The sequence below is a fragment of the Bos taurus genome, chromosome 16 (genome assembly GCF_002263795.3).
Source record: "Bos taurus isolate L1 Dominette 01449 registration number 42190680 breed Hereford chromosome 16, ARS-UCD2.0, whole genome shotgun sequence".
Lineage (NCBI taxonomy): Eukaryota > Metazoa > Chordata > Mammalia > Artiodactyla > Bovidae > Bos > Bos taurus.
In genome coordinates, this window is record NC_037343.1 from 42,415,275 (window position 1) to 42,434,061 (window position 18,787).

At 41.9% G+C, this 18,787-nt stretch overlaps 1 protein-coding gene across 1 annotated transcript in view; it reads left to right on the forward strand.

Moving 5' to 3' along the window:
- The window catches only part of MTOR (mechanistic target of rapamycin kinase), a 123,707-nt gene that overhangs the window by 23,137 nt on the left and 81,783 nt on the right, over positions 1–18,787 (forward strand). Inside the window, exons 17-25 of the mRNA XM_002694043.7 lie at positions 230–364; positions 593–722; positions 2,068–2,318; positions 12,106–12,192; positions 14,864–15,031; positions 15,534–15,646; positions 16,001–16,163; positions 17,258–17,350; positions 18,246–18,392. Coding sequence (XP_002694089.2) covers positions 230–364; positions 593–722; positions 2,068–2,318; positions 12,106–12,192; positions 14,864–15,031; positions 15,534–15,646; positions 16,001–16,163; positions 17,258–17,350; positions 18,246–18,392 — 1,287 coding nt within the window. The remainder of the gene's footprint in view (positions 1–229; positions 365–592; positions 723–2,067; positions 2,319–12,105; positions 12,193–14,863; positions 15,032–15,533; positions 15,647–16,000; positions 16,164–17,257; positions 17,351–18,245; positions 18,393–18,787) is intronic.

An 18,787-nucleotide genomic window follows, 5' to 3' on the forward strand; every position in this document is an offset into this window, starting at 1 on the left:
AGGCAGGTCTGCTCTTTACCTTTGATCCAGTGACGGTTGTATTGATTTGTAGCCTTGTTTTTATATCCCAGCTCTCAGGATTTGTGTTTATGGTTAGTGTCTTCACTGGAAATTCTTTTCTTGTAATAGCCTTTAACTCTTTGTTATAACCATTTAACAAAGAGTACGAAGTATGTTTTCTTTTCTCTCTTACTGGCTGTATGAGTCATGTGACCTTTTTCCTGTCCAGGTGGCTCTGTGGACCTTGGGGCAGTTGGTGGCCAGCACTGGCTACGTGGTAGAGCCCTACAGGAAGTACCCCACATTGCTGGAGGTGCTGCTGAACTTTCTGAAGACTGAGCAAAACCAGGGTACACGGCGGGAGGTAGGAAGCTTGTCAGACTTAGTCTTTACAGACTTGCTGGGAGAATGGAGAGAGAGTGGGAGATGTTTGCGGCATTAACACTCTCCAGCGGTGTTGATGAGACTTCCTCTCCCTTTCTGTTTTGTCCCTGTAGCTGGGAACGGGAGAGGAGTGTCCGTGAGCACTGTTTTGTTGTAGTCAGGTGCTGTGATGAATGTTTTCCTTTTCCCCCACCCCTTTCCCACACAGGCTATCCGTGTGTTGGGGCTCCTAGGGGCATTGGATCCCTACAAGCACAAAGTGAACATTGGCATGATCGACCAGTCCCGGGACGCTTCTGCCGTCAGCCTGTCAGAGTCCAAGTCAAGTCAGGATTCTTGTAAGTTGAGGGGATCTGTGAGTGGCTTGCCAAGTGCTTGCCTCACAAAGCCCTCACTGGCTTTGTTTAGAAAGAGCCTGGTGCTGGATAACTATGAAATGATCCTTCACTGGTTCACTTGGTGACTTTTGAATGGAACGTCAGTAGTTTGCTCTTGAATCATAGGAAGGGCGCTGTGTCTAGTCTCCCTGTTTGCCTGGGTTCTTTGTTAAGGGTTAACAGACTATGTCTGTGCTCACTTTTTGTGCTGATGAGAAAGAGGTGAATTATCACCCCATCACATTTGTTCATCTGTCATTCTTTGTTAGTGCCTGTTTGATGTTTTCTCTTCCCGTGGCACCCAAGGAGGAAGAGGGTAGAACTGATTGTCCCAATTTTAATTGATAGGGAAATCTGATACAAGGCTCAGAGGGCATAGAAAAGCAGGTAGCAATCCGAATCCAGGGTTCTTTTTCCATCAAGTGGTCTGGCCCTGGAGTTCTTTGCCTTTAGATAAATAGCCTGAGAGATTGGGTAGGGCCTGGGGATGCCGGCAAGTTTTCTAGACTTAACCCACTGTCTCCTTCAGGCAGACTTATCTGAAAGTAGGAAAGTTCAACAGTGGCTTCCCCATCCAGTTCAGCAAAATAAAATAAATAAATAAAGTAAATAAACTAATTGTTTCTGAACTCTGTGGATGGGCCCCTTCTGCTTCCAGTGTGTTCTGTGTGTTAGAGAAGTGTGCCTGTGATGATGCCCTGTCAGACCCCCAGCTGTCAAGCGGAGCCTGAGCCATGTCCTCCAGGTGTTCCTCCACCCTCAGCACCGTGTCATCCGGTCTCTTGGATGTTCTGCTTCTCAGGGTCCTTATTCCCCCACCCTCCATACCCTCTCCACCCCCAGTCCTTGAGATCCTTGTTGTTCAGGTCAGGTAGCATTTGTTGCTAACTTGTCTGAATTCCCCAGGGGGACCAAGCAACTGCTGAACAGATGTTTACCTAATTTAATCCCCCTTACTTTCACTTGGGGGAGTAATTATTTTTATTGATGGTTTCAGCTACAAAGTTGTGAACTGGAATGATAAGAAGCTAAATTAAACACAGCAATTTAAAGCAAACCTATCATGTACTGTTTTAGGCTTTCATAGTTTAGATAACAGACAAGCCAAAAACTCTGTGTCCTTCATGGTGAGAGCCTATTCATTGGTTCCTAATATACCCTGTATTCCCAGTGCTGTTAGAATGTGGCAGGGAGAGAGACACGAATGCTAATGAGTGTCTGGAGGATTTTTGTCTGTTGTTAACCATGTTTTGTCCACAGTGAGAGTCGCGTGTAGCTCACGACCCTCATTGCTGTTTGGTCCTAGCTGACTACAGCACCAGCGAGATGCTGGTCAACATGGGGAACCTGCCTCTAGACGAGTTCTACCCGGCCGTGTCCATGGTGGCCCTGATGCGCATCTTCCGAGACCAGTCCCTCTCTCACCACCACACCATGGTTGTCCAGGCTATCACCTTCATCTTCAAGTCCCTGGGGCTCAAGTGCGTGCAGTTCCTGCCCCAGGTCATGCCCACATTCCTGAATGTCATTCGGGTTTGTGACGGGGCCATCCGGGAAGTAAGTGCCTAAACCCCTGACCCTTGCTCCTCCCTGCCCAGTGCCTGTGTGGAAGGTCCATCTGCGCCTTGGCTTCCTTATAATGGACTCTGCTTGCCATTAACTTCCCTGAGCTTCTGACACCTAGGTGTGTAGGATTCATCAGCTCAACCCAGCTTCCTGTCATATCATTCAGAATGGCTAAAAGATGAGTGGCTGGTGGGACGGGACAGCATTGTTATTCTCAGTAATCTAGTGTTCAGTCCAGTAATCTGATGGAACATCCCACAGTGGATTTCTGATTTCTTCTTCATGACTAGATTTAAGTCACACACTTCTGTGAATACTCCAGAGGTGCAGTTACAATACTTCTTATTGGATCTGGTAATGTCAGTTTGTCCTGTTATTGTTGGTCCTAAGTTTGAGCACGTGGTACGGTTGGTGTTTATCAGATCTCTCCATTTAAAGTTACCTGTTTGCCTCAGTCATCAGTAGCGTGTGGGGTAATAGCTTTGAGACTGTGTGACTGTCCTCTTCCCCAGCTACCTTTCACCCAGTGATTTTAGCCTCCATTGAGGATCCTTGCTGAAATCAGTTATCATGCTGTTTGTAAAGTAATGACTTTAGTTCTTTTATTCCTTCTGCTTCTAATAGCTGGCATTTTTCTGTAAAGAATAATTTTCCCCTTTCTCTTCCTCTTCCTCTCTCTTGGTCTTTTTCTTTCTCTAAACCATAGAGCCCGCACTGTAGTTCTGTGATTACCGTACCTGTACCACTACCTACAGCAAACCTACTGAATACAGTTCAAGGTGGCTTTGCAGTTCCTGCTGTTCTTAGAATATATTCCACAAGGGTATACAGTCAGAGTACTGCCTTTAAAAGATATTGGAAGTAATTATTTTTCCTTCTCTGATCATATGGTTCAACTTGATGTACATTCAGAAAAGATAGTATGTTTTTTAGAAAATGTATTTTCTAGCTTTGCTCCTAAAGTGTACAAGTGCAGTTTATTTTTACATAATCAACCTCATTGATTTCTTACTAATTCTAATAAGTTACCTGTATATTTTCCCAGGTTTTCACTAGATAATCATATAATCTGCAGAAAATAAAAAGCAGTTTTGCCTTTTTTGTTTTAGTCATTAAAGCTGTTGTTACTTTTCTTCCTAGGACCTTCACTGTAGTGTTGAGTAGACTGTAATAGAGGAAACCTTTAATCTTGTTCCTGATGTAATGGGTCTGCAGTTAAAATTTCAGCAATAAACATAATGTTTGCTGTAGGTTTTTGATAGGTAGCTTTTTAAAGATATAAATATTCCCTTATGGTATTATTTGCTAAAGAGTATCTGTCATGAATAAGTATTAGCTTTATCAAATGCCTTTTTTTTTTAATCTTGTGATAATCATTTGGTTTTTTTCTTTTAATATATTAATATGTTGAATTACACTGATACGTGTTTTAGTGCTAAAAATACCCTTGATATCTTGTGTCAAAATCATCTTGGTTATATTTTTTAATACATTGATTTTCTATCTAATATGTAATTTAGAATTTTTACATCTGTGTTCCTGAGAGGAATTGACCTATAATTTTTTTTTAACCACAGTTTCAAAGATTTGTTTAGCTTTTCTGTTTCTTTTTAAGACAATTTGAGTCACATTTTTCTAAGAAAGTATTTGTTTTATCTGAATAGTAAAATCTATTGGTATGAAGTTGTTCGCTATTTTATATTTTAATTTTTTGGTAGAGGTTTGTCATAGTATTTTTCAAAGAACCAATTTTTGCTTTTGTTTCTCTTCTTTTTAAAAAAGTTTAAAATTTACGTGTATTATTTTCTGGCTGCCCTGGATCTTAGTTTCAGCATGAGGGATCTAGTTGCAACATGGGAACTCTTAATTGTGTCATGTGGGATCTAGTTCCCTGACCAAGGATCAAACCTGCACCCCCTGTGTTGGGAGTCTTAGCCACTAGACCATCAGGAAAGTCCCATGTTTCTCTTCTCTCTTATATCTTTGTTTCTATTTCATTAATCTGCTCTTTACTATTACTTTGCTTCTATTTTCTTATTTCTGCTTTAAAAAAGAATTATTAGATATTAGCTTCTTTATGGTTGATGTTTCTCCTTGTCTAAATGTAATCTGTTAAGGCTGTACATTTAACTCCAAGTTAAATTAGAAGTGTATATTTTAATTTGCAAATTAAATGTAGCTGCTGCATTCAAAAACTTTATTGAGGTGAAATTTACATGCCATAAAAATATATCCTTCTTATGTCCTTCTTGCATGTAAAATCCAATGATTTTTAGTATATTTGCAGAGTTGCAACATCACTACAATCTAATTTTAGAAAATTCTCATAACCCCAGAGAGAAACCTCCTGCCCGTTTGCAGTCATTTTCCATTCCTATCCCAACTCTAGGCAACCATTTACCTACTTTCTGCCTCTGTAGATTTGCCTTTTCTGGACATATGCATAGAATTAGAAGCATACACAGTTTTTTTGTGTTTGGCTTCTTTCACTTTTGAGATTGATCTGTGTTGTTCAGGTTGTTCATTCCTTTTTTATTGCTGAATAATAATGTGTTTTCATTACTGTTCAGAAGTATTTTCTAATCTTTGTTATGACTTCTTTCATCATCGAGTTAGTTAGAAGTGGGTATTTTAATTTGCAAATGTAGGATTTTAAATCTCTTTCTTGGATAGCAGTTTCTAACTCAATTGCTTTGGGTTTATGATTCTTTGATGTGTGCTGTAACTGCCTTAATCATCTAATGCTTGATTGTTTTCAGCAAACATTTCCTCTGCACTTGGGAATAGGGTGTATTTGCTAATGTTAGGCACAAGGTTTTACATATGTTATTAGATTTGAACTTGTATTTGAATCTTTTATATCATTATTAATATTTGTTTGCTTAATCTATCAAGTACTAAGAGAAGTAAAATAAAAATTCTCTTTTACAAGGATAGATTTATAAATTTCTCATAGTGTAGTTAATTTGGGGATTATATCATTAGGTGCATACACATTTTAAATCATCATATCTTCCTGGTGAGCTGAATCTTTTATCATTTTACAGACCCTTTTTGTCTTTGATAATACCTTGAGATTTGTTTTGACTAATGTTAATTTAGTTATACCAGCTTTTTTTGGAGATGCGTGTCTTTTCTTATCTTTTTACTTTTGACTGTCTTTTGACTTTTTGCTTCAGGTTGGTATTTCATAATAATATATATAATAATATGGCTAGATTAACTTTTAATCTATTTGAAAATCTTTGTCTTTCAAGTAGTACATTTCAGTCCAGTTACATTTATTGTGATTGCTGATAAATTTAGGTTGATACCCACCATCTTACACAGTGCGTTATTTTTGTCCTACCTTGTGTATTTTCTTTCTTTTCTTTTTGGGGCTTGATTGAGCTTTCATTTTCTTATCTCTTGCCCTCTATTTTGTAATGGAATGTTTTAACCATAAACGAAAAGTAGACAACTTATATTAAATTCTCATACTCATCAACAGTTATAAGTATCTTATCAATTTGGTTTCATCTTATTACCTGCCCGCCCTAGACACACACACACACACACACACACACACACACACATTCACACACACTGTTTTTCTGGGGCATTTTAAAGCAAATTCTAGATAAAATAATATTTCACCATTCAGTTCTCTCCTCTCCATATAACCACAATTACAACACCTATGAAATTAATGAATTAATGAAATTCTTTAATGTAATCTAATACCAACCCTTCTTCAGCTATCCTTGTTTGTCTTAAAATTTTCTTTTCACATTTGGCTTATTCAAATCAGAATCCAAATAACATGGCACTTGGCTGATATATCTAATTCTCTTTCTGTATCTTCTCCTTTTCCCCTCACTTTTTTGCTTTTCACTCTGTGTATTTGTGGAAGAAACCAGGTCATTTGTCCTATAGAATTTTCCATTCTGGATTTGCCTGCTTGTATTATCAAGATGTCTTTTAATGTTTCTTGTAGACCGGTTAGATTTAGAGGATTCATTATTTTCCGGTTTTATTCTTTTGGCAAGAAATACTTCATAGGTAGTACCATATACTTCGTATTTGGGCATTTAGTAAACAGGTATTTTCTAAGTGATCCACTTCTAGTGAAGTGCAGGTTCACCAGAGGATTCAGGCGGTGTGATTCTGCATTCTTCCTCCGCCTTTATCTCAATCACTTTAGTATTTATTGATTATTGTTTCCTAGAACTGTTATTTGAATAGCAGTTGCAAAGTGGTGATTTTCTGTTATTCCTTCTGGATTTATTAGTTAGAAATCATCTATAAAAAACTTTATGTCATCAACAGTTTAGTCAATTTAAAGGCTAGTTCATTCAGGAAGGGCAGAACAGACTCAGGATTCTTTCATCGCTTTTTCAGAATAATGAATCAGGTCCCTGACAGTCTCTCAAAGGGTGACCCAGGCAACCCCCTCGACCCCCTGACATTTTTTGGAATATCACTGCCAATACATGGATTTATGTATTGAAGACAGTCTTCTTTTAATGATCTAATTATTTCAATCTACCCGGCTTTGTGTTCTTTTTAAACTGCCCAGTGATCTTAGTCTTTGATCACTTTCTTTCTTTCTGGCAAAAAAAAAAAAAAGATACTTCAGACTTATACTCCAGCCTCAGCATAGCCACTTGCAAGGAGCTGTGGTTTCTTCAAGTAAGAGATGGAACATAGAGACAGCAGTTTGTATGCTAGGATGCTCTTTGCTGCTGCTGTGTCACTGTTTCTAGGCCTTCTCAGTGAACAGAACTAGAAATATGTAGTTTTTAAAAAGGAAAAATAATCCATACCTTAATACTGATATTTCAAATTTAAGATTAAAGAGTTGTTTTTTACTTCTTTGACTTTATACTTGTATCTCTTTCCTGTTACACTGAAAATCTTGATTCCTTTGTTCTGAGATCTCTGTAAGTACTTGTTTTATATTGCAGAGTATATGTATTGTTTATACATATAAACAGTAAATGACCAAGCATTAACTATGATTACTGAGTGCAGGTCAAGGTTTTTTGCAGTTCGTTTTTGTTCTGAAGATGTGTCCTATTGGGAATATACACCAAAATACTGTGTTCAGAGTCACTTGAAATAATCCTTTGAGTGATGTGAAACCAACTTGGTTTATAGTTAAATTTATTTATTCCTATTTCCTTTCAATTTTTAGAAATTTCTTGTGTTTTTCTAATTTAACTTTCATTCTAGGTTTGTAAGACATTAGCATAATTGCTAAGTCAAAACTGTAAGACAAAAGACTGATATATTCAGCAAAGACTAGCTTCTGTCTCCATTCTCATACCTTGTTTCTTCTTTCCTCTGTCATTCGCCTTGCTGTAGCAAGTCACCACCAACGTAGGAGCTTGAAACAACACAGATTGATTGTCTTACAGGTCTTTAGGTCGTCAGTCTGACATCGATCATACTGAACTGGAAGCAGGGTGCGCTTATGGCTGTGTTCCTTCCTGGAGGCTCTAGGGGGAACCCTTTTCCTTGCTTTTTCTGGCTTCTAGAGGCTGCCTGCCTTCTTTGGCCACCTCCTTGCTTCTTCAAAGTCAGCAACACTGTATCTCTTTGACTTTTCTTTTGCCCTCAAATCTTTCTCTCTGAACATAACAGGTAAAGGCTCTCTGCTTTTAAGGATTCCTGTAATTAGATTGGGCCCACCCTGATAATCTCTGTATCTTGGCGTCCTGACCCCCTAATCACATCCTCCAAAGCCCCCCTTGTCGTGTAAAGTAGTTTATTCACAGGTCTAGGAATTAGGACCTGGACGTCTTTGGAGGTGCCATAATTCTGCCTACTATGCTTCCCCCTAAGGTAACCAGCTTTTCCAGTTTTTAAATTTTATGTTTTCACTGTTTATTATTGAAAATATGAGAAAATATTTGTCTACTACCTCCTTTCCTCAGAAGGTAACATAATATAAACCTTCGGAACTTCGCTTTTTTCCCACTTTCACAACAGCATATCCTGGAGTTCACACCATGGCAGTGTATTGAGAAACGCCTTTGTTCCTTTAGAGACACGTGGGACTTCATTGTGTGAACATACCATAGCTATTTGACCAGTTCCTGCTGATGACTGTTTGTATTTTTTCCAGTCTTTGGTATTTAAAATAATCCCGCAGTGAAAAGCTTTGTGTATACATCGTTTTCACCTCTGTTTCTTCTTGTATCAATACTTAAATGGCTTCACTTTTTACATTTAGATCTTTGAGCTCTTTGGTATATATCCCAGTGTACAGATTGAGAAATGGGTCCAAATTTATCTTTTTCACCCATAAAATTCGATTTGCATATCTTATATAGCAAAGTCTAAAATTAATCATTATGTCTGTCCTTTTCACTGAACAATATACAGAACTTGGGATGACTGCTCAAAGTACCTCCCTTCCCTCTTATATTATGTAGTATCACTTTTTTTATACCAAATTAAACCTTATTATTTTATTCAAACAATATTTGTTTATATTTATCCACATTTGCCACTTCATTTCTTATGAAGTGAATCTTATGAAGATTCACTTCAGCTTCCTCCTAGGGTCATTTTCGTTCTCTCTAAGCCAGATACCTTTTCTGAGCATCCATTGAAGTAAATGCTGTTTTTGTTTATCTGAAAAAAAAAATCTTTATTTCACCCTCTTTTAAAACCTTTTTTTAGCTGAGAATACGATCCTGGATTCTCCTTCAGCTATAGATGTTATCCCACTGTTTTCTGACTTCTTTTGTTGCTCTTGAAAAATTATAATTCCTTTGTATTTAATCTCCCTTTCCTTTGTGACCGTTTGGGATCTTCTCATCGTTTTTGTTGTCCTGAGGTTTCAGGACTGCAAATCTGCATTTGCATTTCTCTTTTTAACCTTGCTGGGGATTTGTGGACTGTCTGAATATGAAGATTCCATCCTTCTATTTTTCCTTCCAGAATTTGATTCAACATGTGGGGCTTCTCACTTTCTCCTTAATGTCTCTTAGTTTCTTATCGTGTAGTTCATCTTTGTCTCTCAGAGATGCATTCTGAATGTGTCTGCACATCCATTTTCTGTTCATTGATTCTTTAACCATGTCTTTGATCTGTTATTGAGTTTTTAGTTCCTACTACATTTTATAATTTCTAAAGTCATCCTGGGTTCTTTGCAACACGCCTAATATTTTTATAGTACTTTGTTCCTGACTCATTTTTTAAAATTCTCATTCTTATTCCTTTAAGCATTTTAAGCAGATTTGTTTTATATTCTCTGTCCACAAATTCCAGAGAAGCCTGGAGTGCTGCAGTCTATGGGGTCGCAAAGAGTCAGACAAGACCAAGTGACTGAATTGAACTGAATTCTACTATATATAGGATTTTCGATGGGTCTAATTCTGTTGTTTATTGTTTTTGCCAAGTCATGCTGGCAGCAAGCCTGTAAGTCTGTCCTTGTATGTTTTACAATTTTGGATCACGCATTATATTCAGCTGGGCTCCCCCTGGAGCAGTAATACTGGAATATATGCTCTGAACTTGCGTCTCTCCAGCGAGGGTTTGCATTTGCTTCTACCACGTGGTCCAGGAGAACTGAAGTTAGATTCTTGGCTTAGAGTTTCTCAAGCCACACAAGTAGTTAAAAGTTAACTAAACTCATCGTGTGGGTGTGGCCTAAAATTACACACTTTTAGGAAGACTGTCTTCTATCTCGACCTCAAGACTGGCAGATTATTTGTCTCCTTTTGCCAGTGGACAGATTGTGGGGTGGAGAGCCTCACCATTTTTCTTTATATGTAACTTTTTGAAGGTTTGGCTTTATGTAAAAGGTTTCAGTTCAGATAATGTACCAACAGTGTTTGTCATCTTTTATGCATTATTTTTAGGCTTTTCATAGCAAGGGGACCTGGGAGGGCATCTCGAAGTGAAAGTGGTAGTCATTCAGTCGTGTCCAACTCTTTGTGACCCCATGGACTGCAGCTCACCAGGTTCCTCTGTCCACAAATTCTCCAGGCAAAGATACTGGAGTGGATTGCCATTTCCTTCTCCAGGGGATCTTCCCAACCCAGGGATCGAACCTGGGTCTCCTGCATTGCAGGTGAACTCTGTACCATCTGAGCCACCAGGAAAGTATTTTCAGGAACAAAACTATGTGTTCTTTTAAAATACTAATATTCAGGAGGGAAAAGAGAAAAAAGCTTGTGAAAGAATCTAAGGGAGAAGAAATGAGGTGACTGCCTGGGCTCCCTGCCTGGGACTGATGTGCCTGCCTGTGAATCAGCCACTGGAGAGGCTGCCGCTGGACACCTCATGGGAAACAACAGCACGATCAGGATGCTTTTGTCTCGAGGTTTCCTTTGACCTCCCTGCCATCCGCAGTGCCCTGCTTTTCCTCCAGCTTAGACTTTCTACCTCCTCTTATGTTGTGCATCACACAAATTTAACTCAAGAACTATTGTATTTTAGAGTCTCTTGTCCCTTGATCTCTGTAATGTACTGTAGGGACCATTTCACAGAAACTGTCAGCAGCGGTTCTGTAAGGAGGTGCCCAGGAGTTAGGAAGAGATAGTTCCACTGAGTCAGGCCTGTGTCCCACGTGGAACTGGGTTCTAACCCCCTTAGAATCCACTGGTATCGTTGAACTTGGAGAATTATTCCATACTCTCTGAGCCCAGTCCTATAATTGAAGAGGCCTGTCAATCTCACTTCTTTAGGTAATGAGTTCTGCCAGCCCATTACTCACTATTTGAAGCACTTTATTTTTAAAACTTAGCCAAGTTTTAAAACATGGATAAGGGTGGAAATATATATGTATGAAATTATCCTTGTTAGTGGAGGGCAGCAAAGGCAGAGAGCTATAAAAATTGGGGGCATGGGTTTAGAGTATGATTTGCTACTTGATGTTGACATGGAGCACTATCGGAGGATCATAACAAAATAAAAACTACGCCTTGAAGACATCTTAAACCTGGAAAGAGTTGGGAGTTCTCTTACCAAAGCTGTCCTTACTCCTAACTTTATTTCATGAATGGCATCTCTTGATAGTGGCAAGATACCAGCCTAAATAGAATCTCCTTATCCCATCCCTCCCTCAATTTGCTTGCTGTTTTGGTTTACAGTGTCTTAGAGACACAATTAGCTAATTAATTAAGACCTAATTAAGTTAATTACTACAAATGAATCACGATGCCCATAATGGTTAGAAGTATTTATTTTAGAAAGTAAGTGGTAGTAAATTAAGACAAACAAAATAAGCAAAATAATACATTTACAGTTAATTAACTAAATTAATAAAAGATACGTTTATAGTTAATTAAAAATTTCATGTCCTTTTTTACGTTTTTAGTAATCCTTCACCAGTAGATGGTGTTTGCTGGGCTTTTAACAGTATTTGTGTCCCTGTTCTAGTGCTCTCCAGGTATCAGCACATTTAACTCTTAGACCAGGCCTATGAGATAAGAACTGTTATCTCTCATTTTCCCACTGAAGAGGCTGAGTGCAGAGAAGTTAAATGAAGGTTACGAAGCTAGTAGGTAACAGAAATGACTCAGAACAGCTAGTCTGGCCCCAAAGCCCCCGCTGAGCAGAAACTGCCTCACCTAGCGAGTAAAGCCACTGGCAGTTGTTTGAGCTCCCACCACCATTCCCGCCGACAGTTTTAAAATTCATTCTTTGAAGCTTAGTCTCAGCAGATAGGGTGGTACAGAAGCCAATTCCATGGTTGTCTTTATTGGTTCACGTGGACCCTGGGTAGGCCTGGGAGTTCCACATCGTTTGTGGTGCCAACATGCTGACCTCGTCTCTGTTTCAGTTTCTGTTCCAGCAGCTGGGAATGTTAGTGTCCTTTGTGAAGAGCCACATCAGACCTTACATGGATGAGATAGTCACGCTCATGAGAGTGAGTAGAAATGAATGCTTTGGCCCGTTCCTTGGGGTTTGGGTCCAGGAGCGTCTGGAAGCAGGTTTGGATGACGTGGACATGTTTTTTATGGGTCGTCATAGAGCTGTTACAACCTGAGGATGAAAAGTGGAGCATGGTATCCCAGTGGATCATGAAAGGGTGGAGGGGCCATGGCTACAGGCTCCCAGGTACAGGAGTTCAAGGTGTGAAGTCTGAGGAGAAATCCTGAAGTAATTGTTCTGCCAGAAATAGACTTGAGATCCTTGCCTCACACACAGCAGAGCAATTTCACTTTAATATCACAGCCGTGCTTCACTATTCCCACAAAAGCCCTCTTCCTTACTGCCTATAAAACCATGGCCTTAAGAGAGGACTGAGGATTGGGCCTTCCTGAGGCCATTAAATATGATGGGCTCCTGTCAGACTCTGAGGAGGAAGGTGATGCTTTCTCCTGATGCTTTCTACAGCCTGACTGCTGCCTTCTGACTGCAGTCACATCTGAGAGGGGGCTCGTATCCCAGATGTTATAATGTGCTTTAAGCAGGTACACAGGACACCCCATTGACCCCATAGTATCGTTTTTCTGTTTTGAAGTTGGGGAGGCTGCTTCCTACTGTTCTTTATAATTTCAGTGTCTCTGCTGGGGAGGTTGCTTTGCAGAGATGGCTGTGTCCTAAAAAATTTGGAAGACACTTCTTCCAGTCATTTTTGTTCTTCTACACCAGCCCTTTGTAGTTGGCTTGAAGGAGGCAGCAGGGCTAAAATCAAATGACTGGCTTCAAAAATGGAGCTTCCCCAAAAATGAGTCCTCAGAACCAAATAACTCCTATATGTATAAATAAGTGAGAGCTGCAGGGGGCTGAAGAGCTTGTCGGATGGAATTAGGGAAGTGGGGAGTGGCACAGGAGGAAGCAGTGTGCTCTTGGGTCAAAGCTGAAGTAATCTGTGACTTGCTTCCCAAAAAAAGACTTATGGCCAAAGCATAGGGGTTTGGGGCAGGGAGCCTTACACCTGCCAAATCCAGCTTTCACTCCCTTCAGGATACAGAAGGTGCAACAGGGCTCTTGCCTTGGCTCTCGATCCAGCATTTTAGTAAGCTCCCCCCAGCCCAGGGAGAGCTTGGGCTTTGTGAACAGTGATCCAGCTGACATCCCTGGGGAGGCTGTCTGGCTTCTTTGAGGTAGGGGAAACCCCTTGTGAGGAGTTCCGGTAGTCTTCCAGTAGAGAGTAGTAGTTGTAATGTGTGCGTGCTCAGTCATGCCAGACACTTTGTGTCCCCAAGCACTGCAGCCCGCCAGGCTCCTCTGTCTGTGGGATTTCCCAGGCAAGAATACTGGAGTGGTTTACCATTTCCTTCTCCGTGGGATCTTCCCAACCCAGTGATTGAACCCCCATCTCTTTCATTGGCAGGCCCACTGAGCCACTTAGACTTCTTTTAAAGCCTTTCATCCAAGGAGTTGTCTTTTTTGTTTGTTTTTTCATTGACTTCTACTCTGATTTAAATGGAAGCCCAACAGGCTTCCCTGGTAGCTCAGTGGTAAAGAATCCACCTGCCAAGCAGGAGACTCGGGTTCAATCCCTGGGTCAAGAGGATCCCCTGGAGAAGGAAATGGCAGCCCACTCCAGTGTTCTTGCCTGGGAAATCCCATGGACAGAAGAGCCTGGTGGGCTGTAGTCCATGGGGGTCACAAAAGAGTCGGACATGACTTAGCAACAACCAAGAGTACTAATATGCATATGTTGCCATCATTAAGTCTCCTGGTCTGGAGGTTTTAAATAAAGTACTAGGCAACGATCTTTCTGAATTGATTTGAAGTGACAGCTTTCCTTGGAGTGAGAGGTTAGACCAATTTGCTTTGTAGTACTAAGACAGGATCTGGAGCCAGTTGGCCAGGTTTTCATTTTAGTAACTTATGTGGGATATAATTGGATAACTGTAGAAAAATACTCTTTGTGGCACTCTCTTGTCCTGAAAATGGTTTGGAACAGATGTGAGATGCTGTTGAGCAAAGTCTATTTAGAAAGAGCAGGAAATCTTGTTAACGCTAGAGTTGCCGCCTGGCAGAGCCCAGGTGGTACCCAAAGCAGAACCACCCTGGACAACTAGCGAGCTCCTAGAGCACTGCAGAGCTGGTGGTCCATTCATTCTGTAAATGGGTTTGGGTGGCTGGAATATACCAGGCTCTCTGCTGGATTCAGGGAGACAGATGTATCAGCGGGTTTCATGCCCTTAACTAGCCTACAGCTGAATCGAGGGAGGATAGCAAAAAAAACAAAAAATTAAGTATTGCAGGTGCTGGAAAGAGGAGAGCAGAGGGACCCACAGTGTATGATGGAAAGAGACAGGAAAGGCTTCTGAGTAGAAATGAGGCTTGAGCCAGGTCTGGAAAGAGGTGGGGCTTAGCTGACAAGAGGTGGGATCTAAGCAGAGAGCAGCATGAGCGAAGCACAGAGGATGAAAGTAGTCTGGTGCTTTCGGGGAGATGCAGCTTAGCTGTTCATTGTGATGTGGGGTACAGGAGGACCTGGGGAGCGGAGGACAGGGAAGGGTTCCATGGGGAAGACCATGCTCACTGCCTTTCTGCTTCTTTTTAGCTATCTTAGTTCCTTGGTTCCTGTTTCAACAGAAGGGCCCCTGACTTTGCTCCTTTGTCTTCCCCCTTCCTAGGAATTCTGGGTCATGAACACCTCCATCCAGAGCACAATCATTCTCCTCATTGAGCAGATTGTGGTAGCCCTCGGGGGTGAATTTAAGCTCTACCTGCCCCAGCTGATTCCACACATGCTTCGTGTCTTCATGCATGACAATAGCTCAGGCCGCATCGTCTCCATCAAGGTAAGTATCCCGGGGCATCCTCTAGAGAGGTTTCCAGAGTCTGTCAGAGTCCCCAGTTGGTCATCTAAGAGACGAGAACCTGTTCTGAGTGACAGGGTGGTACTCAGCCTAAAAGATGGAATCTAGGGAAATACTTCAGTACCTGAAGTGTGCAGTGTGCAGCTTATTCAATGTTTCTGACCCTTTCTTGATTATCTTTATGTTTTGTCTCCTTTAATGGAATAATCTTGGTAAATGTTTATGGCAGAGCAGTTTTCTCTATTACCCAGCCACTGATTCCTTACAATTGAAATACGCTCAGAGAAAGAAAAGTAGCATATAAGCAAAACAATATGAGGGGAGACTGTGCTACCAAGAGAATATAATTCCAAGTAACTTATTAAAGTCTGTTCAGAGTGCCCCCCAAATTTGGAATTATCCTACCACTGCCACCCTTTGTAGACTTAGGGACTTGGTCCCTGACTGTACTTGTTCATTGCCGTGCCTCTGCTCCTCTTTGCAGTTGCTGGCTGCAATCCAGCTGTTCGGTGCCAACCTGGATGACTATCTGCATTTGTTGCTGCCCCCGATCGTGAAGTTATTTGACGCCCCCGAAGCCCCATTGCCTTCTCGAAAGTGAGCACCTGCCCTCTGGGACTAACAGTCATCAATCTAGTTAACCATTAAAATGTCTTGTTGAAAATGTCCTTTTCCTAAGTTCCTGGGCCATCTTTCTTTCTTTTTTTTTTTTTTTTGTCATTTTAGGTTAGTCCAGAAATGTACTCCCATTAGGTTAGTCCAGAAGTGTACCAGGCTTCTGGAAATCTTAACTGTCCCCATCCCACTGCAGTGCGTGTTGGCTCTGTGCACCCAAAATAACGTCAGAAGCCATTCCTTCCCAATAGGTGCCAGTTGTTAAGGTAGCCCTCAGTTGTTTCTGTTACTCTGGGCTCTGTGTCAGTAGTTACTATATCTCAGCGGTTGTTGTAGGGCCGCGCTAGAGACTGTGGACCGTCTGACAGAGTCTCTGGATTTCACGGACTATGCCTCTCGGATCATTCATCCGATTGTACGCACACTGGACCAGAGCCCAGAACTCCGTTCCACAGCAATGGACACGTTGTCTTCACTCGTCTTTCAGCTGGGAAAGAAGGTGAGGCGGGAGTCCTCGACACACATGCTCTTCTGTCTTAGCGAACTCCTTCGCTTGTCAGTCTGTAGGCCTCAACCACTCTCAGAGGGGAATCATTTATGCCCTTTTTCCCTTCTTCATTCAGCAAGTGTTTATTGAGCCACCTCTGTGGGCTGAGTCCTGTTCTGGGGACGATGCAGTGAACAGAATGATGTCCTTGTTCCCACAGAGCTCATGTTCCAGTGAAGCAAAGCTCTGAGACATCATTTATCTCGTGAGGGTGACGGGTGGGGAGAGACGCTGTTTCTTTAGGGGAGGTGAGGAAGACCACTCTGATAAGGTGACATTTCAGCAGAGACCTAAGTAACAGAAAGGCCCAGGCCCAGGGAGCTGGCTGCAGGCACAAGGAAGAGCAAAGGCACAGGTTCCAGAAGGCAGAACCTGAAGGGAGGGAACAGCAGAGTAATGACTTCAGCAGGGGAGCAGGGGAAAGGGCTTGGAAAGATCATAGAGAACCTTGTGAGGGCTGGGCTGGTGATGGGCCCACTGGAAGCTACATATTGTGACCAGTGGTTCTCAGAATGTGATTCCCCGACAGGCAGCATCAGTATCTACATAGCTGGGTGCCATTAGAACTGCAGGTTCCCCAGGACCTGCCGAGCCAGAGCTCTGATTGTGAGTGCAGCAGTCTCTGGTTTCATATGCCTTCCAGGTGATTCTGACGCCCACGAGAATTTGCACATTGCTGTTTCATTGTAAGTACTTTGGCTTTTACTCTGAGAAACACTGAAAGTCTTTGGAGAGATTGAGCACAGGAATACTGTGATCTGACCTAACATTTTTAAATGATGGCTCTTAGTGCTGTGTGGAAGAACAGACTGGGCCAAGAGTGGAAGCAGAGAGACCATTACCGTAAAAGCCAGTTGCAGTGACCCAGATGGAAGGCGGTGGGTGTGAGGATCATAGCCCAGGGGCCAGAAAGTGATTCTCCTGCAACCACAGAGCTAGTCCCAAACCCCGAAGTAATAGCTGTAATAAGGCAGTGCTAATAATCTTTTCTCTCTTTCCCACTCTCCAAAGTAATGGTTTCTGCTCTGTTTGCTCTCCTCTTGCAGTACCAAATTTTCATTCCAATGGTGAACAAAGTTCTGGTGAGACACCGAATCAACCATCAGCGCTACGATGTCCTCATCTGCAGGATAGTCAAGGTGAGCTGTGCTTTGTTTCTGCTCTCAAGCCCCCTCATCATCTTTCTTAACTGGTATTCTTAGCAATGGGTATATATGCAGCTTTTTAGCTCTGAACTGTGCTGTGCTGAGCTAAGTCAGTTCAGTTGTGTCCAACTCTTTGCAACCCTATGGACTGTAGCCCACCAGGCGCCTCTGTCCATGGGATTCTCCAGGCAAGAACACTGGAGTGGATTACCATGCCCTCCTCTAAGGGATCTTCCCTACCCAGGGATCGAACCCGTCTCCTGAGGCTCCTGCATCGCAGGCAGATTCTTTACCGCTGAGCCACTGAGGAAGCCCTTTGGCTCTGAACTAGGGATTGGCAAACTTCTGTCAAGATAGTGCATTTTTTCAGTTTTGCAGGCTCAGTGGTCTCTGATGAAACTACTCAGCTCTGCCACTGCCACCTGGAAGCAGCCATAGGCATCCATAAGCACATGAGCCAGGGTGCATTCCAGTAAAACTATTTATGGACACCAAAATATGATTCTCTAATAATTTTCATGTGTTGCAGAATATCAGTCTTCTTTCAATTATTTTTTCAGTCATTTAAAAAAATGTAGAAACCAGCCTTAGCCCTTAGGCCTGACAAAAACAGGCAGCAAGCAGCTCCTTGCTGCCCCAGCTCTTCATCATGTTTATTGCTTATGTGCCAGTTGCATGCTCATACTCCTAAGTCAGTGCTTGTCAGCAACTGGGACTGACCAACGCAGACTGGTCTCAATGCAGAATACAGCCCGGTCATGATTCATTCTGTCCGTACCTGGCTAAATCCTGGCTCTTCTGAAAGGTGGGACCCACCTGAAGGTTAAGGGTGTTTTCTAACCTGGAGCAGCTTGCGGAGTCGCAGGTGTTCTGTAAACTCTGGTTGCAGGGGTATACCCTGGCTGACGAGGAGGAGGACCCTCTGATTTACCAGCATCGAATGCTGAGGAGCGGCCAAGGTGATGCCTTAGCCAGTGGACCAGTGGAAACGGGGCCCATGAAGAAACTGCACGTCAGCACCATCAACCTCCAAAAGGCAAGTCCATTGTGTCCTGGGGGACTTGGAAAGGAGAGCCCTGCTCTTGTTGCTTGTTTGAAACTTTCAGCTCTTGCTATCTTCTGTCTAAAATAACCAAAATCCAAGCATTTTTCTGAAAATCTGGATACCGTGAACTTAGGTCATTTTGTCTTTCTCCAAGTATCTGAAGTATACAGTTTTTTAATATAAGGAAAGTAAAGAACAAGGTGTCCTTTTACGTTCCCTTGGAGCTTTGGCGGTGGAACTTATTTTTTTTAATAATTTTATTTGATTATTTTATTTTTGGCTGTGCTGGTCTTTGTTGCTGTGCGGGCTTTTCTCTAGGTGCTACTCTCTAGTTGTGGGTCACGGTCTTCTCATTGCAGTGGCTTCTCCTGTTGTGGAGCACGGGC